This window comes from Microtus oregoni, unplaced genomic scaffold (genome assembly GCF_018167655.1).
Source record: "Microtus oregoni isolate MIOR12 unplaced genomic scaffold, Mior012 000022F_ref0000154, whole genome shotgun sequence".
NCBI classification, from domain to species: domain Eukaryota; kingdom Metazoa; phylum Chordata; class Mammalia; order Rodentia; family Cricetidae; genus Microtus; species Microtus oregoni.
Window position 1 is genome coordinate 7829977 of NW_024543081.1, and position 24027 is coordinate 7854003.

At 45.5% G+C, this 24027-nt stretch overlaps 1 protein-coding gene across 3 annotated transcripts in view; it reads right to left on the reverse strand.

Moving 5' to 3' along the window:
- The window catches only part of Ppara (peroxisome proliferator activated receptor alpha), a 66504-nt gene that overhangs the window by 16871 nt on the left and 25606 nt on the right, over positions 1-24027 (reverse strand). For all 3 annotated transcript variants that reach the window (XM_041671920.1, XM_041671919.1, XM_041671921.1), the window contains exon 3: positions 5955-6201. In XM_041671920.1, coding sequence (XP_041527854.1) covers positions 5955-6162 — 208 coding nt within the window. In that variant the 5' untranslated portion in view covers positions 6163-6201. The remainder of the gene's footprint in view (positions 1-5954; positions 6202-24027) is intronic.

The following is a 24027-nucleotide window of genomic DNA, read 5'->3' on the forward strand; positions in this document are numbered from 1 at the left end:
TGTAAAGAAGAGGAAAGTGTGTGAGACTTGAGGTACTAAGACCCGTGTCAGAACCGGATCCCTGGGAAGATGATTTGGAAGTAGTCAGGGGACCTGGGATGAGGGCAGGTGCCCGTCTTGAATCAGCCCTGCCTCTGGCCACACACTGCCAGTAGTTACCATGGTGCCCCCATTCCTGAAGCTCATGTACACTAGCCGGCTTCCTCATACCCTACCTCCAGTTCTTCAGAGGCCATGTTATGAGAGAGACCTGCACGTGGGCCCCAGCCTCCCATGCCACATGACCAACACAGAGCTGGCTGCTTTCCAGTCTTGTTGTCCCTGTTACTCAGTGGCACCAGAATATGACCTGATGATTCATGCGGGTCAGGTGCAGTGACACAATGTCTCTAACCCTAAAGTTCAGAAGCGGAGGCAAGAGGATTGTCAGGCCAAGACCAGCTTGAGCTACACAGTGAGTCAGAGACAGAAGAGAAAATGGAGAGGCAGACGAGGGGGAAACGGAAGAGAGCTGAGAGCAAGAGTTGAGAGGAGAGCATGCCGAGAATAAGGCAGAAAAAGAGACTGAGCGACAAAAGAGGAGAGATGGCAGAGAAAGGAAAGAGAAATGAAAAGATACATCAGAGCAGGGGAGAAAATGCTTCTAAAAACCCAATGGATGAAAGCCTTGGGTCTAAAAGATACAAAGAAGTCTTAAAACCAAACAATAGAAAACAACACATATAAAAGGTACCAATAAACCAAAAGCATCAGAAGCCCATCAATAGAATAATACATACTTTGCCCAAGAAGACAGACCGATAAGGAGTGTGCCACTGTCATGAGCGGGCTGTGAGTTAAAACCACAGTGACCGTCACTGAACACCCATTAAATGAAATGTCTTTGAAACTGACAGCAGAAGCACCGGCAGGGTTGTAGAGTGACTGCTGTCACTCATGGCCAGTGCACTCATAGAACGACAGGGACAGCTGGTTTTAAAGCAAAACAGTCATAGGTGAGAACAATTGCATCTCTGGTTACTCACCCACCTGCCTTGGGAACAGGTCCACACAAAAATCAATGATAGCATCTTTAAAAAAAAGCGTATGTAGGATGTGTTTGATGTGCATGCCATGGCGTGCTATGGCATGCATATGAAGGTCAGGGGACAACTTGGTGTCAGCTATCACCTTCCACTTTGAGGCAGGGTCTCTCTCCTGTTGTTTACCTCTTTGTACACCAGGTAGCTGGCTTAGCTTGTGAGCTTCCGGGGAGGCTCTTGTATCTGTCCACCTTTTTCTCCATGCAGTATGGGGATTGTGGACCCAGCCTACTATATTTGGCTTCTTCTATTTTTTTCAAACATATGTTTTTAGGTTTTGAAGTCAGGTCCTTATGCTTACATGGCAAACACTTTTACCTATGAAACCATTTCCCTGGCCCCCAGTAGTTTCATGCTTAATTGCTAAGAATTGGAAGTAGTCAGATTAATTAAGCCTGACATCCTGCTTTCCATCCCAGGAGCTCACAGTGGAAGGAAGAGAATTAACACATGGAGGTTGTCCTCTGTCTTCCACAGACACACCACACATGTACACATATGTTCCTACACACAGAGAAGGGAAGAAAGGAAGGAAGGAGGAAGGAAGGAAGGAAAGGAAGGAAGGAAGGAAGGAAAGGAAGGATGGAAGGAAGGAAGGAAGGAAGGAAGGAAAGGAAGGATGGAAGGAAGGAAGGAAGGAAGGAAGGAAAGGAAGGATGGAAGGAAGGAAGAAAGGAAGGAAGGAAGGAAGGAAGGAAGGGAAGGAAGGAAAACAAATCATAACAAACCAACTATAAAAAGACATCCTAGCAGCTGATCCCAGGGAACTGCCCTGGCAGGGCCAGGAACATTCATTCCTGTTCTCACCCCGCACAGTGGATACTCCCGACTGTGTGGGACATCAGGACCAGCACCTGGAGTGTACTTACTGCTTTGGCAGTGAGGAAGTCGCCTCTAGAGTAGAAGCTATATGGTTCCATCTAACAAAGCTAGAAGCAAGATCCTAAAGGATCAAACATTTCACAGTCACTTAACTGCATCTCTGAACAAAGCCTGGGCATGCTTATTGGAATGCAAACTCTACCACACAACAGAGCTCACAGTGTGTGCCACTCAATTAAAAAATTACAAGGCATACAAGCAGAAATCTTGGCTCGCGATGAGAAGAGAAATGAATGAAAGAGACCCAGAAGTGACACAGATGATAGAATTTGCTTCCAAGACATTAAAAAGTTATTCTGACCATACCCTAAAAAGCAAGACGGAAGACTGTGTGTGTTGGATAAAAATGAAGGTTCAAAAAATAGATCCTGGTGCTGGTTATGAAAACTATAATATCTGCTGTGGACAATAAACCAAGGAGACTAGACGTTGCAAAAGAAAAGATTGGCAAAGTGGAAAACACAGCAATAGGAACTATCCACAATGAAACACATACACACAAACACACGAGAGAGAGAGAGAGAGAGAGAGAGAGAGAGAGAGAGAGAGAGAGAGATGTACACAACAGCATTAGCTATGGGAAGGAAGAGCGAAGCTGTTAAGAAATCTTCAGGCCCAGATGACTTCATCGATGAAATCAACAAAGCATTCAAGGAAATCCAAGTATCAATTCCGTAGACAGAGACTGCTTGTTCATTTCCTGGCTGCCCTGACCCAAACAATCACACAGAAACTATATTAATTACAACACTGTTTGGCCTTTTAGCTCAGGGTTCTTATTAACTAACTCCTACATCTTAAACCAAACAATTTCTATTAATCTGTGTATTGCCACGGGGCTGTGACTTACAGGAAAGGTTCCAGCAGTGGTTCTTCTTCGGCAACTACGTGGCATCTCTCTGACTCCATCTACTCTTCTCTCTCTCTCTCTCTCTCTCTCTCTCTCCCTCTCCCTCTCCCTCTCTCTCCCTCTCCCTCTCACAGCCTAGCTATATTCTTCCCTGATATAGGCTGAAGCAGCTTCTTTATTAACCAATGGTAAACATATTCATAACATACAGAGGGGAATCCCACATCACAATTCTCCAGGAAAACTTCCAGGAAACCAAAAAGGAAAGAACATTTCCTCATTTCACAAGGCAAGAATCAATCTAAGACCAAAGTCAGACAAGGATATTTCAGAAATAAAAACTAGCATCCCCTTAATAGAATATTAGACAATTAAACTGTTTACCAAGAGTATGAGACATTAGGACAAATTAACATTTTCCCACTGGAACGCAAGGTTAGTTTAACTGTCAACATATGCAATTCACTGTATAAATAAACTCCAAGGGGCTGGGTGGTGGTGGTGCACACCTTTAGTCCCAGCACTCGGGAGGCAGAGGCAGGCAGGTCTCTGTGAGTTTAGTGCCAGCCTGGTCTACAGAATGAGCTTCAGTACATCCAGGGCTACACAGAGAAATCTTATCTTGAATGCATATATATATATACAAACAAACTAAAAGGAAGCTTTTTGATCATCGTCCTAGCACATAAAAATAATTTTCCCAAACCTAACACCAGTGCCTAATAAAAGTTCACAGCAAGCTGGGACAAGAAGGTAACTCCAGCAGCCCAATAGGAATGCTGTTAGCGGGCATGTAAAAGAAACGGTAGCCAGCACACTCTACGGCAAAGACTAGGTGGTTTTCTCATGACCAGTACTAAGAAGAGGCATCACCGTTCCCACCTAACATCGTGCTGGAAGTTCTAACCAGTGTAACAATGTGGAAAAAGGAAATTAAAGAGACCCATTTTGAAAAGGAGGAAGCAAAGCTGCCTCCATGGCAGATGATATCATTATTTACAAGAATAACTTAAAGAACCTATATTTAAAAAGTCACTGGAACTAATTAAGTTTAAAAATTAACATTCAAAAATGATTACACACACACACACACACACACACACACACACACACACATATATATATATATATATGTAGCACCGAATAACCAGAACTTTAAATACAAAATAATCAATACCACTCATTTATAATCAGGTTAAAAGTATAAAATGCTTCCATATAAATCTGACACAATATGTGAAAAGCCTACACATGAGACTAAATAACACATGGGCAAAGAACCTGAAGAGGACCCAGATATGAGAAACACGACTGTCAGAGATCAACAGGAAAACTCAGATCAGGAAGATGTCAATTCTCCTCAAACTGACTACACACATAACTCTAATGAAAAAACTCAGCTGCCTTGACTGACTCGAGTAATTAGGGCTAGGAAATAGCTCAGTGGGTAAGAACACTGTTCTTCCAGAGGACCTGAGTCTGGTTCCCAGCATATATTTCAGATTGCTTACATCTATATCCAATTCCAACGCCAGGGGAATACAATGCCTCTGACCGCCACAAGTACGTGCACTCAAGTGTATATAATCGCGCGCGCGTGTGCGCACACACACACACACACACACACACACACACAACTAGACCAGAGAACTTATCTGGGGGGCTCCGGGCAATTGCACAGAGATCTACTGTGAACAGTTGCACAAGGCTCTACCCAGGTATCTGCATTCTTCTCTTGGATGAATACATAGGAGTGGAAGGACTGGAACATAGAGCATAGAGCAGATGTCTGTGTGAGTTCTCAGGAGATGCCAGCACCATGGGATTGGCATCCAATGAAAGAAATGGATGGAGCTGAGCAAAAGCCTAGATACAGACCTACAATGTCCACTGATTTCAGAGGCACACAGACAATGGTGTGTTCTTGTCAGTGAGCTATGCCCAGACAACCGCGAACGAAAGAGAAAGTGAGAAGAAACTTTGATCTGTATGTAAAAATTAAGTCGATGAATATAGGACTTCAACGTAAAACCTAAAACATCTCGAAAATGTCCAAGCAAAGACCTCTTAAATATGACACAAGACGCATGGTCACCAAAAGAAGGACACTGATATGCTGGACTTTGTCAGTTAGGAACTGGTTTTCATTGAATGACACAGCTAAAGAAAAGGACAAACTTCAGGCTGGGAGGAAGTATTTGTAGACCATTTATTTACCTGAGGAAGTCCTTGCATCCAGAATACATATAAAATTTCTATTATCAGTATAAGAAAATACACAACCCAAGTACAAAGTGGGCAAACAATTTCACCAGAAACTCTACCAAAACAGTTACAGGACAAATCATCACACAAGAAGATGCAACACCAGAGATGAGCAAACTAAAACGACCCCCACGGAGCATTGTGGCTCTCCTGCAAGGATGGCTAAGGCGTCAAAGAGTGGTCACCTTCCACAGATGAGCCCGCGAGGAGCTGAACTCCCACACTGATGGTGGGGACAGCACTTTGGAAAGCGTTTTGGCATCTCCTAAACACACACACACACACACACATACACACACACACACACACACACACACACACCTGCCCTGCTAGCTCAGCCCTTCCTATGTATTTACCCAAGAGAAGAATACAGGTGTCTGGACAAAGCCTTGCCTGGATGTATCACAGTGGTTCTAAATGCGGGAGCTGGGAACTGTCCACAGCTCCAGTGTTCACAGGCAGACACATGGAAACAGAAAGAATGTCATGTCGGGCAGTGCACAGCACCGAGGGAAGAATGGGTACACAACCACCACACAGAGGCGTCATCAACGGATCTCAGGGAGTGTAGAAGGATGTCTAGGAAGAGTCATGCATTTAGAGAAAGTTGCAGGAAACACACATTAGCCGACACAACACACACGTAAAAGCCTACAGAGCTAGAAAACATATCAGAAGTCATGCGGTAGAGAGGAAGGAGGGCATTGCAGGGGAAGCACCAAGCTGACTCTGATGGGTGCAGTCATTACTTTGATTGTAATGATGGTTTCAGAGAGAAGACAGACAGACGGAGAGACAGAGATTCTTTTTAAAAGTCTTAAATACTCTGAGGAAAATACACATCTAGGAAGATCTTTCCAGAAAGCAGCACTTACCTGTGATGACAGAGCTCTCAGAGCCTGGACAGCTTCCTAAATATTGGTAGTCTGTGAAACTAAAGCTTCCAGAACTCTCTTCCCCAAAGGACTGAGAAATCTCTTGAATGTTTCCCATTTCTTGTAAGAATTCTTCTGATAAGGGACTCTCCAGGTCATCCGTCTCAAGTGGAGAGAGAGGACAGATGGGGCTCTCTGTGTCCACCATGTTGGCTGGAAGTGGCCAGGCAGGCCACAGAGCGTCAACCTGTGGGACAAAAATAGTCAGAAGAGCATTCCCTTTCTGCTCTGAAACGAACACCACTTATCCTCGAAGGGCTGCCTAAGTTCAAATCTCAGCAGTGGCAGCATTGACTCTCCACCCTTGACACTTGAAATCACAGTGATGCGTTCTCTAAACGGGGTCTGGAAAGATGGCTCAGCAGCTGAGAGCACTTGCTGCTTTTGCAGAGGATCTGGGTTTGATTTCCAGCACCCACATGGCAGCTCACAGACACCTGTAACTGTGGTTCCAGGGAACTCAGACCTTCATGGGCAACAGGCAACATGTTTGGTGCACACATATAGACCCAGGCTAAATTCTCAAAAAAAAAAAAAATATATATATATATATATTAAAATCTCCAAACAACAAATATAGAAAGAGTCAAACTGTACACAGAGGACAACCCTTCATTGCTTACTGACTGTTCACTACACATGAGCTCAGCTTTCCAGTCATGGACAAAAACACAATTCATGTTCCCTGAAACAAGCCTTCCAATGGGGACACGGGTAGAGGCCAACTGAATGGGATGTTTGGTGGGGGTGAGAGACACGAGCAGGGACAGGTAAAGCACAGATGCCTCAGACCCAGAAGCCTCAGAAGGATGCGCTGTTCTGGAGAAGAATGTTCCAGTACAAAGAATGTTCCAGTACCAAGTGCTGGTACAGGCCAGCACATTCTAGGATCAGCAGGGAGGCCACCGGGCTTGGTTAAGGGGCACCAGGAAGGAAGGCTGGTGCAGTCAGCAAGAGTGTTGTGTGTTATTCACTCTCGGGTGTCCTTCTGTAGACGTGAAGGGCAGTCAACTGTAGATAGTATTAGAAAAACTACACACTACCAAGTGCTTCGTGGAGTTTTAAGTGAGTCCCAGGCAACTCCAAACTCCACTTACCTGCAAGCAAAAATCAGTGCCCCTATGATAAGCACACTCTCCATAATCTCCAATGACTTCCTGTGATCTCCAGGTCAAAGTCCAATCCCTCAGTGTGTCAGTCCAGCCCATGGAAATAGAGCACACTAGGCCTCTTGGCTTTGCTATTTCACCGGGCAGCTTTGCTGGGACCGCCCACTGCTGCCTTCAGTAGGCCCGACTTCCAGCCCACCTAAGCCTGACAGGTCACCAAGCACCCAGCCAGACTGACTAGACGACATTCAGCTTCCTGACCTGTTTTTCCATCTAGAAGTAGTCCCAGAGCAAGCCTCACGGAGAACACCACAGCTCACGTTGCAGAGAAGGCCAGAGTTGCTGCGGACTAGCCAGGCTGTGGGCTCCAAGTGAAGCAGCTCCTGCCGTGCTGTGACCACAGAGAGCCCGTGTCTTCTGAAGAGCACTTCCAACTCCCAGAGCACTGAACGAACACATGTGCACTGGCAGCTCCGCACTCTCCCACTTGCCAAATGTCAACAGACTTCTCAAGCGCAAAGAGAAAGGGGTGTTTGGGTTTCCTCAAGGAACGAAAAATGGGTAGAACTATATTTTTTTGTGAAAATTCACATCTCAGGCTTGGAGCCCTGACAAGTTATCACAGATAATCATTATAGACCGGGGGAAACAGTAAAGAATCGTCATCATGGGGCTGGGGAGATGGCTCCGCTGGTAAAGTGTTTGCTGTCAGGGTTGAGGCCCTGGGTTCACTCCCTGTCTCTGACAGACAAAGCCAGGCATGGCAGTGTGCACCTACAGTCCCAGGACTGAATAGGCAGAGGCAGGAGGATTCCTGGGGCTCCCTGGCACACTAATCAAAAAGCTGCCTTCCAAGTTGAATGAGACTGTCTCAAAAGACAAGGTAGAGAACAATGTCAGGAAGACAACTAATAGTAACCTAAACACACACACACACACCACACACACATATACATCAACCACACATACACACACCACAAGCACACCACACACACACACACACCATACACACCACACACACAGACACACCACACACTCCACACACACCCCACACATACACGCACACACACCACACACACAGAAACACACATACCACACACAAGGACACACACACACACCACATACACAGACACATACACACAATCTTAAGCATTGTAGGCTAAAGATGGTCTTCTTTTTTCTGTCTGTGTATGCTATTCCATAAATTGGTGCCTACTTTTTTATTTGGAGCAGCGGCGTAGGGGATGGAATCCAGGGCCTCCTGCATGCTGAGCAGAGCCCACCACTGAGCTACCACCCCAGCCTGTAGACACACTTTATTTTGTATTGTATTGAAAGCAGTAATTCTCCAGTTGGCAAGCCAGATAGCGGAATGATAAGCATTACATAAGTTATTTTTCATCATGAACAAAATGTTCAAAAGCCACAATCATGAGGTCAGACATAAAGTTCATCCCCATGAAAAGGCCAGAACAGGGCAAAGTCTGTACTAGGGAAGGGCTGTGTCCTCTCCTTTTGCCATCCCTGTCACCGACAGCAGCCTTTATTCCCACACACCAGGAGCACTGGGCTAAGGCCATGAGCTGGTTTCCTTGTCATGACCTTCAGGGAGTGCCAGCGTTTGGGAATCGTGTGATTTGACTCATTGGTGGCTTTTAAAGAGTAACTGAGTTTATCTAGAGAAACGCTGGTCTTTCCTTTCATGAGATAGCTGGGATAATACCTCTTCATGAGTGGGGCAATCCTGATGTGAACTCTGGCCGCTAGGCCTGGCACCGCACACAACACATAGGTCCTTCTTGACTCCAAGCAGGGCAGATAAAAGCCTTTCCTTTTCAATGAGTCCCCCAGATAGATAACAGAGGTCACATGGGCACACCCCAACATGCTCACCCGGAGGATCCCAGCATACCCTGGCATCCTCGCTTACTCTGATTAGGAGCAAAAACATCCGGACAGTCCTATCACTGACTGTGTCCAATACCCACAGTTCACTACCATTGACGGATCACTAAGAAGAGCAGCCAGGGCAGCCAGTGGCTGTGCCCTGTGCCCCAGATGTCCCAGAAGGATAGAAAAATGAGAAACAATCCCCTATCTCAGCAGTAACCACTGCTGGGACCTTTTATTTTTTCTGGTGGGTGTGTATGTGTGTGTGTGTGCGTGGTTAATATTTGAATTAAGTAACAAAAATATTCCATTGGGAATTAGGAAGTTAACTATTTGAAAACTCTAGAACATTCAATAAAAAGGAAACAAAAGAAACAGACGCACAGTTTCATGTTAGGACAAGACAAAGCATATGAGAACTTGGGTATTATCCATCGGCAACCTTTGATGCTGAAGCATCTTGCATGTTGCCCCTCTAGGACATTAGATGGTTAGGCTAACCCGACTTGCTAATCTCACAATGAGTACTTACTGTGTGAAGCCAAGTGGGGCTCAGCTCATTCTCCTCTAAAGCCCACCACACCTGGGCCCTGTTTGCATAGGGTTGTGTAACTTCTTACATCTGTCTCTCCTACGAGATTGCATGTCTTGATAGAGCAAGGGGTGCATTTGTCTGATTTTTACATGCTTAGGTCCAAAGCAATCTCTGCCATGGAGCAGGTGTTCAAAAAGCCATGTCTACTGCTCGGCCCAGAACAAGTGATCATGCCGTCACCTGTGCCAGGTGGGGCTCCTCTGAATGAGCAGCTGCTACGGGTGTCAGTCGGAAAGGGCCTCCAAGGACATCATCTGAGCAGCGGATACGGAGAACAAAAGCCAAGGGGATTGTGCACTGGATATATCGCCAGCAGTTTTCAGAGGGAAGTATAACCACAGGGACTGTAATTTTATGAGAAATGGGGGAAAATAGAAAAATGAACAGAGAAGTTCCCCAGTCACCGAGCGAGAGCTGTGGGAAACAGGGATCAACCCCTCAGTTGAAAGCAAAGGAGTTGGCCAGACTGGTTCAGCACACTCCCTGGCTTTGGGGCGAGGACTAGCACCCAGCAGACAGTAAACACGAAGAGGCAAAGGGACGGGAGAGTCGTCTGACTTTTCCCTCAGAACTGCAAATGCTGAACTTTGGATATGTTCTGTGACAGAGTGTGCCAGGGGAGAGTCCAGAAGTTCATCTGCCTGCAAAGGAACCGGACGTGGTGGCACACACCTTTAATCCCACAACTTGGAAGGTAGAGGCAGGCGTATCTCTGTGAGTTTGAGACCAGCCTGGTCTACAGAGTGAGTTTCAGGACAGCCAGGGTTGCATGGTGGAGGCCCTGTCTACAAACAACCAAACACAAAAAACAAAAAGCAACCTTCCCCCGCCCCCAAACCAGCCAAGTGACTTTCACATGGAATCCTGGCTACTTGGAAGCCCGTGAGGCAGGAGGATTGTGAGATCTAGGCTAACCTAGGCCACAAGGAAAGACCTTGTAACATAGAAAAATCACTCTGGGCTTCCCAGGGGCACCTGCTGTCCCTGACCATCATCAAACCTGTGTATTATTAACAGAGGTTTCTTGGATTGCCAAGTCACTTTCTAAATATCTTCTAGAATTACTTATTAAATAGGAGGGAGCACGACACTGTCCCAGCTACGGAAACAGTTGAATCCCTCGATGAAAAAGCGAACCTGGGACATTTGTCAGGAAAGCATCCAGACACCCGCAGACTCCGGCTTCCCCCCTATGCCTTCTCCAGTGGTTTCCTAGTTTTCTTTTTCTTTTTTTGGTTTTTCGAGACAGGGTTTCTCTGTGGTTTTGGAGCCTGTCCTGGAACTAGCTCTTGTAGACCAGGCTGGTCTCGAACTCACAGAGATCCGCCTGCCTCTGCCTCCCGAGTGCTGGGATTAAAGGCGTGCGCCACCACTGCCCGGCGGTTTCCTAGTTTTCTGTATCACAGGACACCCTCAGCTCATCGCCTCCCAGTGCTCAACACCGCAAACCTAGAGAAACCAATTTAACCCTTTCACTACTCTAGGAAGCATGGTTAGGCTTAAGGGAGTGGTTGAAAGGCCAATGAGGAAGTCTAATCAAAGGACCATTGACGCCACAAGTGGCTCCCAGATGGAGTCTTTCTCCTCACCATGTCTAGTTCACAAGCTAGTCATACTCTGCAGATTTCTTTTATATAATATAGCCATATTTACAAGTCTCTGGGTTCAGTCTGCTGGACAAAGACCTAAACTAACATTTCAGAATAAACAAACAAAAAGCCGCAGACGCCCTCTGTGTACCTTCACCTATGACCCAGGGGCTCAACAAAATAGGTTACTTATTACCAACCACACAGAGATCAACTTGCCAGTGGTCAGTGTAGACAGTGCCCACAAGACATACAAGAAACCCAAGGCCAAGGTTAGCACGTAGCAATGGTAAAGAAACATGGGGCGTATTTTAACAAGTCCTACATAGTCCCGATCATTTCCTCACCATTCCTAAATCTTGCCCAACAATGATGAAGGGATGAACTTGAAACTCTGTGATCACAAGCAACACTTGGCATGAGAAACAGGATGGCAAGTCCAAAGTGGCATAAGACAGTAGCTTTGGGTCTCCACAGCCCTTCTTTGACAGCATAAATGGATATTCCCAGCTGATGCTGAGGAACAGGTCCCCACTATGCGATGGGGGCTTATGACTTCTAACTGAAACCCATCGTGCCCTTTTAACTTTCTGAAATGGTTTTCGATGCAATCTTACCGCTCTGAATAGTGATGTTAAAATAATGAAAGAAAGGCCACAAGCTTGGGCACATTCTGTGTCTGATGCAATCTAAGGTGAGCGGGACCAGGAGTGTGTCCTAAGAATCCAAAGTCAACTAACACAGCATTTGTCTTTGTCACTCAGAGGCCCCAGTCCTGTACAGACAGAACGTACAGCCCTGGGGACCATGCTGTGATGGTGAGGAGCCAGGTGAGAGAAGCCACGGATCGATAGCCCTGCCACGTGTAAAGTGGACTGTGCCGCAGAGCGATGCCAGCAGTCCAGAATGAGGAAGGGCCGCAGGCAGTTGGCACAAAGACTCCATCAGCGAAGACTCCAAAGGAGGACTCTTTGCTTCTAGACTTAACCTGATGGTCCCTTTGGGAAGAGAGACCGTATTTTATGAATTCCACGAGACCCAAATGGCCACTGAAGCTAACGCTTGTGCTCAACACTAGAAACCGCAGTTTGAAGGGGCCCATGAGCCAGGGCCCTGGAATGAGGAGTGGGGAGTAGGCAGAAAAGGAAGGACAAGGGAAAATCAAACGTTTATTAGGCAACCCATTGTGTCAGGTCCTCAATAAAAAATGATTTTAATTTTCCCAGTACCGAGATGGGATGGGAGTTATGGGTCCCACTCACAGAACAGCAAAAGGGTCAGAGAGCAAATCATTTATTTGCCCAACTAGTACAGAAGAGGCACATGTCGGTAAACAGTTGGAGATGCTAGGTGCTGTGTGGGAACCATGGCAGGTCAGAGATCAGGAACACCAGACACCAAGCCTAAGAGATGACCAGAAACTCAACAGAAAAGGGCAAAGGGCACCTCACGAAGGAGGTAACAGTGCACCTACATGACCAAGACATTACTGAAAATATAACCAATGAATGCCAGACAAGCTATGCCAAGAGTTGTAACAGCTACGTGTGACTGGGTAACAAATTGCTCTAAACATAATGGCTTAAAAGCACTACTACTTCATTCCCAATAAAACTGGGCCCGGCAAGGCAGGTTTTCTGGTGATGATAAAGGCTATGTCATTGGCTCTATCATTGAGCCATAGCTCTTGGGAGACTCACTCATGGCTGGTAGGTTCAACATGGCCTCAATCACATGCCCAGCAATTGGTTCTAACTTCTGATTGGCCCCTGCCCACCATGTCTTCCATCTTCACTAGGGCTGGGAGTTTTGGGCTTCCTCCGAGGACTGAACCATCTCAAGAGGGTGAGGTCTCTTGGGATAGGCCAGCTCTCACTCATAAGCTGTACAGCATCTCTCTAGCCATTTCCTGTATTTCAGATTAAGTTGCAAGGCCAACCCCAACCCAAGGTGGAGCAATGAACCCTACCTTTGGATGGAAGAAGCCATGACTGATTTGTGACCATTTATGACTTCTCATGCTGGGGGAGTGGTAAGAGATGACCCAGCGCATGTAGGAGAAGCCTGTCATGGTGTCTCAGGACCTACCATGTTTAGGAGTTTGGATGTCACCCTCTGAAAAGCAGGAGCTCCAGACATCATGAGCTATATGTGGACTGCCTTGGCAGTAGGGTAGGCTCTGCACTCATGGAATAGCAGCAGGAGCAACATGTCCTCATGAGGCTGTCATCCTGTCCCCCAACATTTGGGGATTGCCCCAGAGAGCTGGAGATGGCTGCAACAGGCATTTGGAGCAGAGCCTAGGACAAGTACCCCGGCTTGACGAGGACACTGGCTCAGTTAGTGGGCAGATGTGCTGTTTTCCTGCAAAGTACAGAATGAGTTCACAGATGCCAGGGTCCAAAGGGGTCCAGATAGGATGAGGAAAGATACACAGTAAGGCTAGTTGCTGGAAAGTTCCAGAGCACACTGGGGACCAGTTGATCTTCTCCAGAAGGTGGGAGAGACATATGACATCATTTACATGACATCACTTGCAAGGGGTCAAGTATGAGAAAGCTCTTGAGTTTCTCAACAGTAACCACAGGAAGCAAAAAAAAAAAAAAAGTTGATACACTTCTGGCTGGGAACCACAGGTTCAGAAAGCTGAAGAGTGCAGAGCTCCTGCTCACCCTTTTCACTCTCTCCAAGATTCCAGAATGCCCTCTTCACCAATATTTAGTACCCACCTCTCTCTGGTGAATGGTTTTCATGGGCGGGACCTAACAGCACCCTATTCTAGATCTTCAACTTAGAGTGGACTGCTAAGTTCCTATGTCTCTGCTCGATGCGTTTATTTGACAGCTTACAGACGTTTAAGCCTATCATTGATAAAGCAGTCATCATTGGTGTCTGTCAGACACAACACTGCTGTAAATCAGAGATGTGGCCAATTATATTGGTGGTGATGGTAGCCGCGCGAACACTCCTGAGTTCTTATCATGAGCCACACACTGAGTCCTAAGTACCTAACATTTAAGATACCATCAGCTCTTGTTATCCTTGCCCGGCCCCGCGAGACAGGCACTGTCACTGAATTCACTTTATAGAGAAGGAAATAAAGTACAGAGAATCTCAGTAACCTGCCAAGGGTCACAGCCCATGAACTATAGTAAACCCAGGTTGCCGACGTCATTCCCCACCAGGACCCCCCAGTCCACGCTTACATTTTCCTTCCTGGTTTGTATACCTCAAGAGTACAAAGACTGGAGAGGTGGTTCAGTTAGCAAATATTGGCCTTGCAAGCACGAGAAACCAAGTTCGAGCCCCAGAAACCACTTAAGAGTTGCTTGTGTGTGGTGGCGTGTGCTTGCAATCCCAGCACTGGGGATGTAGAGACAGGTGGGTCCCTGGTGCTTGCTGGCTGGCTAGCTTAGCCAAATTAGAGACCCCCAAGGTCAGTGAGAGTGCATGTCTCAAAAAACAGGATGAAGAGCAGCTGAGGAATGACCCTGAGGTTGACCTCTGGCATCCGCACCCACTCCTGTGTATGAAGATGCATGTGAATGCACACACACAATGCACACACAATAGTGCATGTTCCATTGAGTAGTGTAGTTCTATGTGTTCATTTGTCTGGTTTTTTGTGTGTGTGTGTGTGTGTTGGGGAAATAGGGTCTCACTATGTAGCCATGGCTAGCCTAGAACTTGCTATGTAGACCAAGCTGGCCTCAAACTCACAGAGATCCACCTTCCCTGCTTTCTGAGTGCTGGGATTGAAGGTGTGCGCCACCACACATGACTGAGTGGTATAATTCTGTGTTGGTGTCCTTGATAGACTTTGGTGAAGACTTGGGGGTCACCTGACTCTCAGGGAGTGGCTCACGCTGCTGAATGCAGTGTGGTCATGCACGTCTATTTGTCTACTCACTTAGCAATGGACCCGTTGTAGGGTGTCACTACCTAGGGCCGCTTAAGTCTGGGTCTCAGTTGAGCCCTCAGCCAAGGCCTCAGTTCCAGTCCATATTGATGTCCAACTATCTTCTCCCTTTTTACTTCAAAAATAAGCTTCAGGGGCTGGAGAGATGGGCCAGTGCGCAAGAGCATGTGCTGCTCTTCCAGAGGACTCGGGTTTTATTCCCAGCATCCTCGTCAGATAGAACGGAACCTCCTGTAACTCCAGCTGCCCCCCAGGGAGCTGACGCCTCTGGCTTCCTTAGGCAACTTCACTCACAGGCCCATACCAAACACAAACATATACACATGCACACAACCAAAATGGAAAAAAAAAACTTAAGGAAAAGGAAGGTTCACTGACATGTAACAGTCTACACATTGATAGTGTGCAAAGGTTACAGACTGTGATGTCATACACAAATATGACAGCATTGTCACCAAGCCGACAGCACATCCATCACCCCTGAGAGGTCCTCCACATCTTCGTACCGAGCACGTCAGCATCCCCACCTGCCAGAGTCTGCTGCTACAGAGCAGTGCACTAAAAATCACGGTAGCTATGGTTTGGCCCTTTCACTCGGCATCATCCTTTTGAGATGCTGGGCTCTATTACTTGTCCATTTGTCCCTTGCTTCAAAGTCACAGCTATGGGATGGGTAACCTGTCTGGCCACCCACTCACCTGCTGATAGACATTCGAGCGGTTTCCATGCTCTTGCCTCTATAAACAAAGCAGTGAGGGGCATTTGGGAGCCAGGGTAAAATCCACACATGTGTATTTCTTTTGTCCTGCCTGAAGAACCCAGGGCTGGGAATGCTGAATGGTGGTATGTATTTATTTGTTCAATGTTTTTTTTAAAAAAGGTTTATTTATGTATATATTTATGTGTATGCATGAGGACCTGCATGCATGTACATACACTGTGTACATGTCTGATGTCTATGGAGGTTAGAAGAGGGTATCTGGTCTCTTGGAACTGGATTAACAGGCAGCTGTGAGCTGCACTGTAGGTGCTGGGAACCGAACCCAGGTCCTGTGCAGGATCAGCCAGTGTTTGAGCCGTCTCTCCAGGCCCTTGTTGAGCTTCTAAAGAAACCACTAACTTGTTTTCCAAAGTGTTTGCATCGTTTTCCCTTCCCACTGGCAATGTGTGCAAGGCCTGGTTTGGCGTTGGTGGGGTGGGCTCTCTGAATCTGGACACTCTCTATGGATGCAGTGCCACACTGAGACTGCGAGGGCCCCAAGATGGGAGCATGAGATGTAGGTGCCAGGTGACGGCTCTGATGGCCGCAGATGCTGACCGTTTTTCACAGATCATTTACTACACATATGTTTTCTTTGGTGTTGTCATCCAAATCTTTTGCCAGTTTTAAAGCTTAGATCTGTGTTCTCCAGGTTTGAAGCCCTTTCTGTATAATGGATATAACCCTTTACCAAGCACACGCTTTACGTAGGATCCCGCCTATGCCACAGCTTGTGTCTCTATTCTCCTAGTGCCATCTTGGAGGGCGAGTCTTGGTTTGGGGAAACTCCATTTTTGTTTATTTATTGTATAGACAAGGTGGCTGCCTTCAGAGCTTTGAAGACTTTGCTTATACAAAGTCAAAGGGTTTTCCTCCCATGAATCCTTCTAAAGTTCTAGTGCTTTAGACCTTGTATTCAAACCTACGATCTGTTCCGGGTTACCTTTGTTTATCTGGTGTGAGGTATAGACTGATATTCATGTACATAGTAACCAAACACACAAGTATGGCACCGTGTGTTGCAAATAATTCCCTTTCTCCATCTTTGTCAAGAAACAGTTATTGTTTTTAAGTTATAAGCAAAAACTATTTTGTTTTTTATATACTTTTTCTGGGGCTATTGAGATGATTGTACAGTGTCCTGCATCCTCCTGAGATGGGGTTTCATCTTTTGTTGTTGCTTTGAAAGCTGTCCAGCCATCCTTGCATTGCTGAGATCATCATCTTTATCATGTTCTTTTTTTAGTAGAATTTTTGCTTCTATGTTTACCAGGGACATTGATCTTTAGCTTTATGTCTACTAATTTTATTGTTAGATTCATGCGGAATTCACAGAATGAACTGGGAACTGTTTCTTCCTCTTTAGTTTTCTGAAAGGACGTAGAGAGCCAGCATTATTTCTTCCTGAGATATTTGAACAAATCCTCTGGTGGAGTCATTTGATCTTGAAATTCTCTAAGCGAAGCCTCTTAACAAAAAAAAAAATAATCTTTATTTTATAGTCTTAGGGCTATTTGGGTGATGTATTTCTTCTGGAAATGGGTTTTGAAAGGCCATGTAGTTCAAGTAATTTGTCCTTTTCATCTGTGCTGCCCAATTTATTGATGCAAATGTGTTCCTAATACTCCTTCACTGCCAGTTTATGTCTGTAGAACTTGTGATGTCCCCACTCCTGCCAGATGTTGGTGACTTGTTCTCCCAACCTCCAATCAGCCTGGCTAGAGGTTTCTCAGCTTTATTTACCTTCCCACAGAATACGCTTAGTTGTTCATTGATTTTTTTTCTCCCTCTCTCTCCACCTGGTATTCTAACAACTCCGTTTCCATTTTGATCCCTCTTTCTTTCTGCTTTATATCAGATTTATTTATCCTTTCCTAGCTTCTTTTAAAATTTATCGTTGTGTGTTTGTGCATTTGGATGTGCAAGAGAGTGTGAACACGGAGACCAGAAGTTGATGTCAGGTGGCTTCACTAATTTTTTAACAAGTGTTTTTAACTATTCTAGAATTTCATATGCTATATTTTGATCATATCCACCCTAACTTCTCTATTTAATTCCTCCCAAATTCACCCCATCCCTCTCTTTATTCTTTCCCTCCCTCCCTTCCTCCCTCCCTCCCTCCCTCCCTCTCTCCCTCCCTCTAATTTAATAATCCATTAGCTCCAGTTTGTGTTGTCCATATACCCCTGGGTGTGTGGTCATCCAATGAAGCATGGTCATCCTGCGAGGGGCCACTTAAGGAAAACTGACTCTCCCTCCCCTAGAAGCCATTGACTGCCTTTAGCTCATTAGTTGGGGGGGGGTCTCAAGACCCTCTCTCCACTCCTTGCTGGAATGTTGGCCTGCTTGATCTGCATAGGCGACCATGGCTGCTGGGAGTTCATGAGTATAGTAGTCCTGTCATGTCCAGAAGACCCTGGCTTCAGCCCTTCCCACCTCTGGCCTTGTGAGCTTTCCACCCATCACCCCCTTCTTCACTATGGTTCATGAGCCAGCTTATGCACTGAGACTGGGTCTCTTGCTGAATCTCGAGCTCACTGGTGGGCTAGATCGAGTGGCTAACAAGGTCTAGAGACTGACTGACTTGTTCCCATCTTTCAAGCACTAGGTGCCTTTGCTATGCCCACCTTTTTTTCATAACAAATAAAACAGAAATAATCATAGAATCATTTATCCTTGTGGGGGAAAGTTTGAAAGAAAAGGCATGCCACCTGGACAAGGTAAAAAGAAAAGGGAAAAGGAATGACTTAGCTGGAAGATAACCGACTCTTCCTTCTTGATCTGCTCCCGATTACAGCAATCACACTCTCAGTTGGCCTCAATTTGAAATGGATATGCCGTGTCTGTTTCTTCAGCTGAGTTATGATTACTCAGTATCACTGGCTGTCTGTGTTTTATTGATGCTACAGAGAGATGTGGAGCACTCGGAGCAGGTCAGAGACAAAGTCTTCCAAGAAAACGTATGCCCAACTTCTTATGTGGGTGCTGGGGATTTGAACTCAGATCCTCATGTTTGAATGGCAGTACTTTACCAACTGAGCCATTCCTCCCAGACCTTTATTCTAGATTAAGATCACTTATTCAAGTTCATTCTCTCTCCCCTAATATACATTTTGGTGCTATGAATTTCCACCTAAGCTGAAGCGGTATTCCACAAGCCTTAAATATGTTGTTTTAAGTTTTCATCTGGTGTAAGCACCTCATAATTTCCTCTGGTATTTCCTTACTGGTTTAGTTTGTCATTTAGTTTCCAAATATTTGATGATTTCCAGTCATGTTTTATGCGACTGATTTCTAATTTAATTCCATTATGGCCAGAGAACTTACTTTATATGACTTGAATCTCTTTAAATTTATTGAGAATTGTTGTATAACCAAAACATGGTTTGTATTAGTGAATTAAGTAATTTAACAAGTACTGTATGCCCTGCTAGTGGTGGGAGGTATTTCACATAAATGTCAGTTAGATCAAGTTGGTTGGCAATGTTGTTCAATGTTCTTTATCTTTGCTGGTGTCTGTATCTGTCTTATGTATCTGAAGACTACTGTGTCCTTAGATATTTCTCCTTACAGTGACATCATTCTTTGCTTTATGTGGTTTATTTTGTTTTGTTTATTTTTGCTTTCTTTTTTTGGGGGGGTTGTTTTTCAATACAGTGTTTCTTTGTGTGTAGTCCTGGCTGTCCTAGAATTCTCTCTGTAGACCAGGAGGGCCTAGAACTCACAGAGATCTGCCTGCCTCTGCCTCACAAGTGCTGGGATTAAAGGAGTGAGCTACCACCATCTGGCAAGCTTTGTGTGTTTTAAAGCTTTGTTATCAGATGAAAAACTTTTAGGATAATTAACTCTTCCCAATACATCATCTCTATTATTTCCTTAAAAACTTTTCTTTGTCTGTCCTAGCTGCTTTACTTGTCTACTTGACACAGCATAGAGCCACCTGAGAAGGGAGTCTCAACTGAAGAATTGTCTAGATCAGATTGGCCTGTGGGCATGTCTGAGGTGGGGGGCGTCTGGATTATTAATTGATGCAGGAAGGCCCAGCCTACTGTGGGCAACACCATTCCCTGGGTTGTATATAGAAAGCCAGCTAAGCATAAGTCTACATGCAAACCAGAAAGGAATGTTCTCTCCATGGCCTTTGCTTCAATCTCCTGGAGTTCCTGCCCTGATTTCCTTCAGTGATGGATTGTGACCTGGAAGTGTAAGCCATATAAATCTTTTCTTCCTGTCAGTTGCTTTTGGTCATAGTGTTGGTCATAGCTACAGAAAGGAAATTAGAATCCTATCCCTCTTTTATTCCCTGAGGTTTCCAATTATCCACATATTAGATGCTTGAAGTCAAACTACTGTCACTGATGGCATTTTCATGTTTTGAAAAATGTTTTTTCCCCCTGTGTATGTCATTTTAAATGACTCTTCTGACTCAGCTCAACCTCACCAGTGTTTCTTCTGCAGTGTCTAATCTGCTACCAACCCCACTCAGTGGGTTTTATATCTCGGCTATTGCAATTTTCACCGGAGAACTTCAATTTTCTCCATAATATCATCCACGTCTCCACTTGGCTTTCTGAACCTTTGAAATTCAATCATAATGACTTTAATGTACTTGGCTGCTAAATCTAATATCCATGGCCATTCCTGCTACATTTCAAAACATTGATTTTTATCCTCATTATAGTTCCTCTCTTCCTGTGTCTTCCTATGCCAGCAATGTTTAGATAACTAGTTTTGTGATCTTTCCTTGCTTGCCGTGGGGCAAGGATAGCTTTGTATTCCTAGAAATATTCTTTTTTTTTATTGAAAAAAATTTCCATCTACTCCCCGCCTCCCATTTCCCTCTCCCTCCCCTCACTCCTGTTCTCCTCCCCTCACTCCTCTCCCCCTCCCCCCACTCCTTTCCCCCTCCCTCTCCAGTTTGAAGAGCAGTTAGGGTTCCTTGCCCTGTGGTAAGTCCAAGGTCCTTCCCCCTCCATCCAGGTCTAGGAAGGTGAACATCCAAACAGGCTACATGGCAGACAATGAGGGCTGATGAGAAGCCAAGGACAATGGCACTGGGTTTTGATCCTACTGCATAAACTGGCTTTGTGGGATCCTAGAAATATTCTTAACCTTTGTCCGGGGATGCAGCTAAACACCTTGGGCAATTCCGGTCCTTCCACATCTGGTCCTGGAGATTTGCTAGACAGGAGCATAGCAAAGCGCTCCCCACTACTGAGGAGGGATCTCCTGTTGGGTTCCCACTGAAGCATGTGGGTTTCCAGGTTGGCAATGGGAGTCGGCAGACTTCCTGGGCCTGTATGAGGGCCAGATACCATGTCTGGCCCCGTGTGAGTCCTGCTCCCTGTTCCCTCTAAACTCCTCTGATGGTTCTTTCTTCTGTCCATAGACATGTACCCCCAAATTCACTGGCAGATGTCTGGGGACCAGAGATCTTTCTCCTCTCATCACCTGCCTGGGGGTGGACACTACCCCCCCCCCCCCCCCCCCCGCCGCCAGTTCCTCAAATTAAGGACTTTGCAAGCTCTGTCCAGTCTCCTCCCTGTGTGTCATCCTCAGGTCAGCACATCTCCCGTACTTGCTATTGTCTGCGCCACCAGACACCCAGCATCTTTGAAAGCAGATTTCAGTTTGCTTGTCTGGTTGTTTTGTTTTGTTTGATATTTGTTGGTTTGTTTGTTTTGGTGTAAGCTGGTTTTTATCTTCTCTGGACAAGGGGCCGATCATTTTCACACATCATAAAATAAGTTGGCTATAATAAGGCCATTTGGTTGGTATTTCTCAATACTTTATAAATGTTTTTTAAAACTGTACATGGGTTTATGTGTGAGTGAGTGCCCATTTTCAATCACGTACATCTGGAGGCCAGAGCACGACTCTGCTGTCTTCCTCTATCACCTCCCTCCTTAGGTTTTGAGACAGTTTCTCACTGAGGCAGAAACCCACTGTTTGAGCTGGGCTGGCTGGCTGGCAAGCATCCAGGAACCTCCTGTCTACCCACCAACGCTGGGATCCCATGCCCAGCCATACCCAGCTTTTGTGTTGAGTGCTTGGCATTTGAACTCAGGTTCCCTATTTCAGAGCACTTGGAGCCGCTAAGCCATGTTCTCAGCCCCTTCAATGTTTTACACGCCACACTGTCTTCAGGAGAGTAGCATCTCATATTCACTAAGATTGCTTGCATAATTTCAAAGTAAATTGATCATTATACTTAAAGATCCCAGTATACTCCTTGGGTAGAAACCTGAGATTCTTGTTTAATTTTAAAAATGTTTATGTATATGAGTGTCTTGTCTGTATGTGTGCATATGTACCACATGTGTGCCTTATGGCCAGTGTTCAGAAGAAGCCAATGCACCTGAGGTTCTATATAGCTCTTTAGGTGTATACTTGATATTCTGATATATATTTCCTCAAGAATCTAGCAGGTTGCTTTCTTCATACTTACTCAAAACATTGCTTAAATTCAATTATTGGTTCCACCCCGCACCTGCACTTAGATGTCATTTTGAGGGGGCTGGAGAGATGGCTCAGTGGTTAAGAGCACTGACTGCTCTTCCAGAGGTCCTGAGTTCAATTCCCAGCAACCATATGGTGGCTCACAGCCATCTATAATGAGACCTGGCACCCTCTTCTGGCTTGCGGGCACATATGGAAGGAATGCTGTGCACATACTAAATAAATAAATAAATATTTTTAGATGTCATTTTGAGTCTTAGAAAATATGGAACCATAAAATCATCAGATAACATGTCATTGTTCATGCCTGACATTGACACATGGGAACTAATGAATTCTCAATAAAATGAGGGAAAAAAAGAACATTATTAGGCTGTCACGCGGCTTCTTTTGAAAAGCATGATACTTAGAGGGTGAATGACCATGAAGGGATTCACCTACCAAAAAGACGTGACAGCAAACAGGGGGCCTCCAAATACGTGAAGCAAAAACTGGCAAAGACAAAGGGAAAACAGGACCAGTCCACAGGCATGGCTGAAGACTTCAGCATCTTCCTCTTAGGACCCAATAACGTTAGTAGGACAGAAAGTCAGCTTGATTATGGAAGACCAGGGGAACATAATTAATAAAACAAGAAGACTCCATGTGTGGTGGTGGTCTGGTAGCTCAATGGACTCTCTCTGTCCAACAGCTTACAAAGCAATGGTATAAGGAAATGTGTCCTTCGGGAGGCGTTTAGCTCAAGAGGGTGGATGGGATGGGAAGAGAGCACGTAGGGCAGAGCCCTGTGAGTCACCTCCTCTCTCTATCAGGTAAAGACGACGCAAGATGTTTCTGCAACAGGAAATAGCTCATCAGTTACAGAGCTTGAGCCTGGGATCCCAGACTCCCAGCCTGTGAGAAATAAACACACTGTTTCTGCATGACTCAGCTGGTGACAACGCTTTTCTTTTTCTGTTATCGTGTGTGTGTGTGTGTGTGTGTACAGGTGCATGTGTTCACACATGTGTGTACAGGTGCGGTGCATGTTTGTACATGTATATGTGTGTACATGCCTGTACAGGTGCATATGTGTGAAGTATGTATGTGTGTTCCTGTGTGTGTATGTGTGTACAGAAACATATATTTGTACATACGTGTACATGTGTATACAGGTGCATATATGTGAGGGTGTGCATGGAGGCTGGAGGCTGACATCAGGAATCATCCTCAGCTGCTTTTCTGCCTCATTCAGCGAGAAAAGGTCTCTCAGGGAGTTTGCCAATATGTCTCCTCTTGCCAGCCATTTTGCTCTAGGAATTCCCTGTTTCCACAGTCTGGAATTACAGGAGGGCTGCCAGACCCACTCAGCATATCCCTGAGTTCCACAGATCCAAACACTGGTCCCTAGGCTCATATAGCATATACTTCAGTGCTGAACTCTCATGCCAGCCGCGGCTTACTATAACTTGGCTACAGAAGCTCAGCAGGGCCAAGACATCACCCAACAGCAGGTTACACTTTCATTTACCTCAAGAGCCCGCAGAAAATTCACCAAGGCATATATCCTGTGCCATTGAGTAGATTTCAGTCATTTAAAACCAAAACCATGTCAACTGTGCTTTCTGATAACAACAGAATCAGGCTAGAAATTAACAAGAGAAAGATGACATAAATATTCCTAAATGTTTGAAAATGAAACTGTACTCCTCG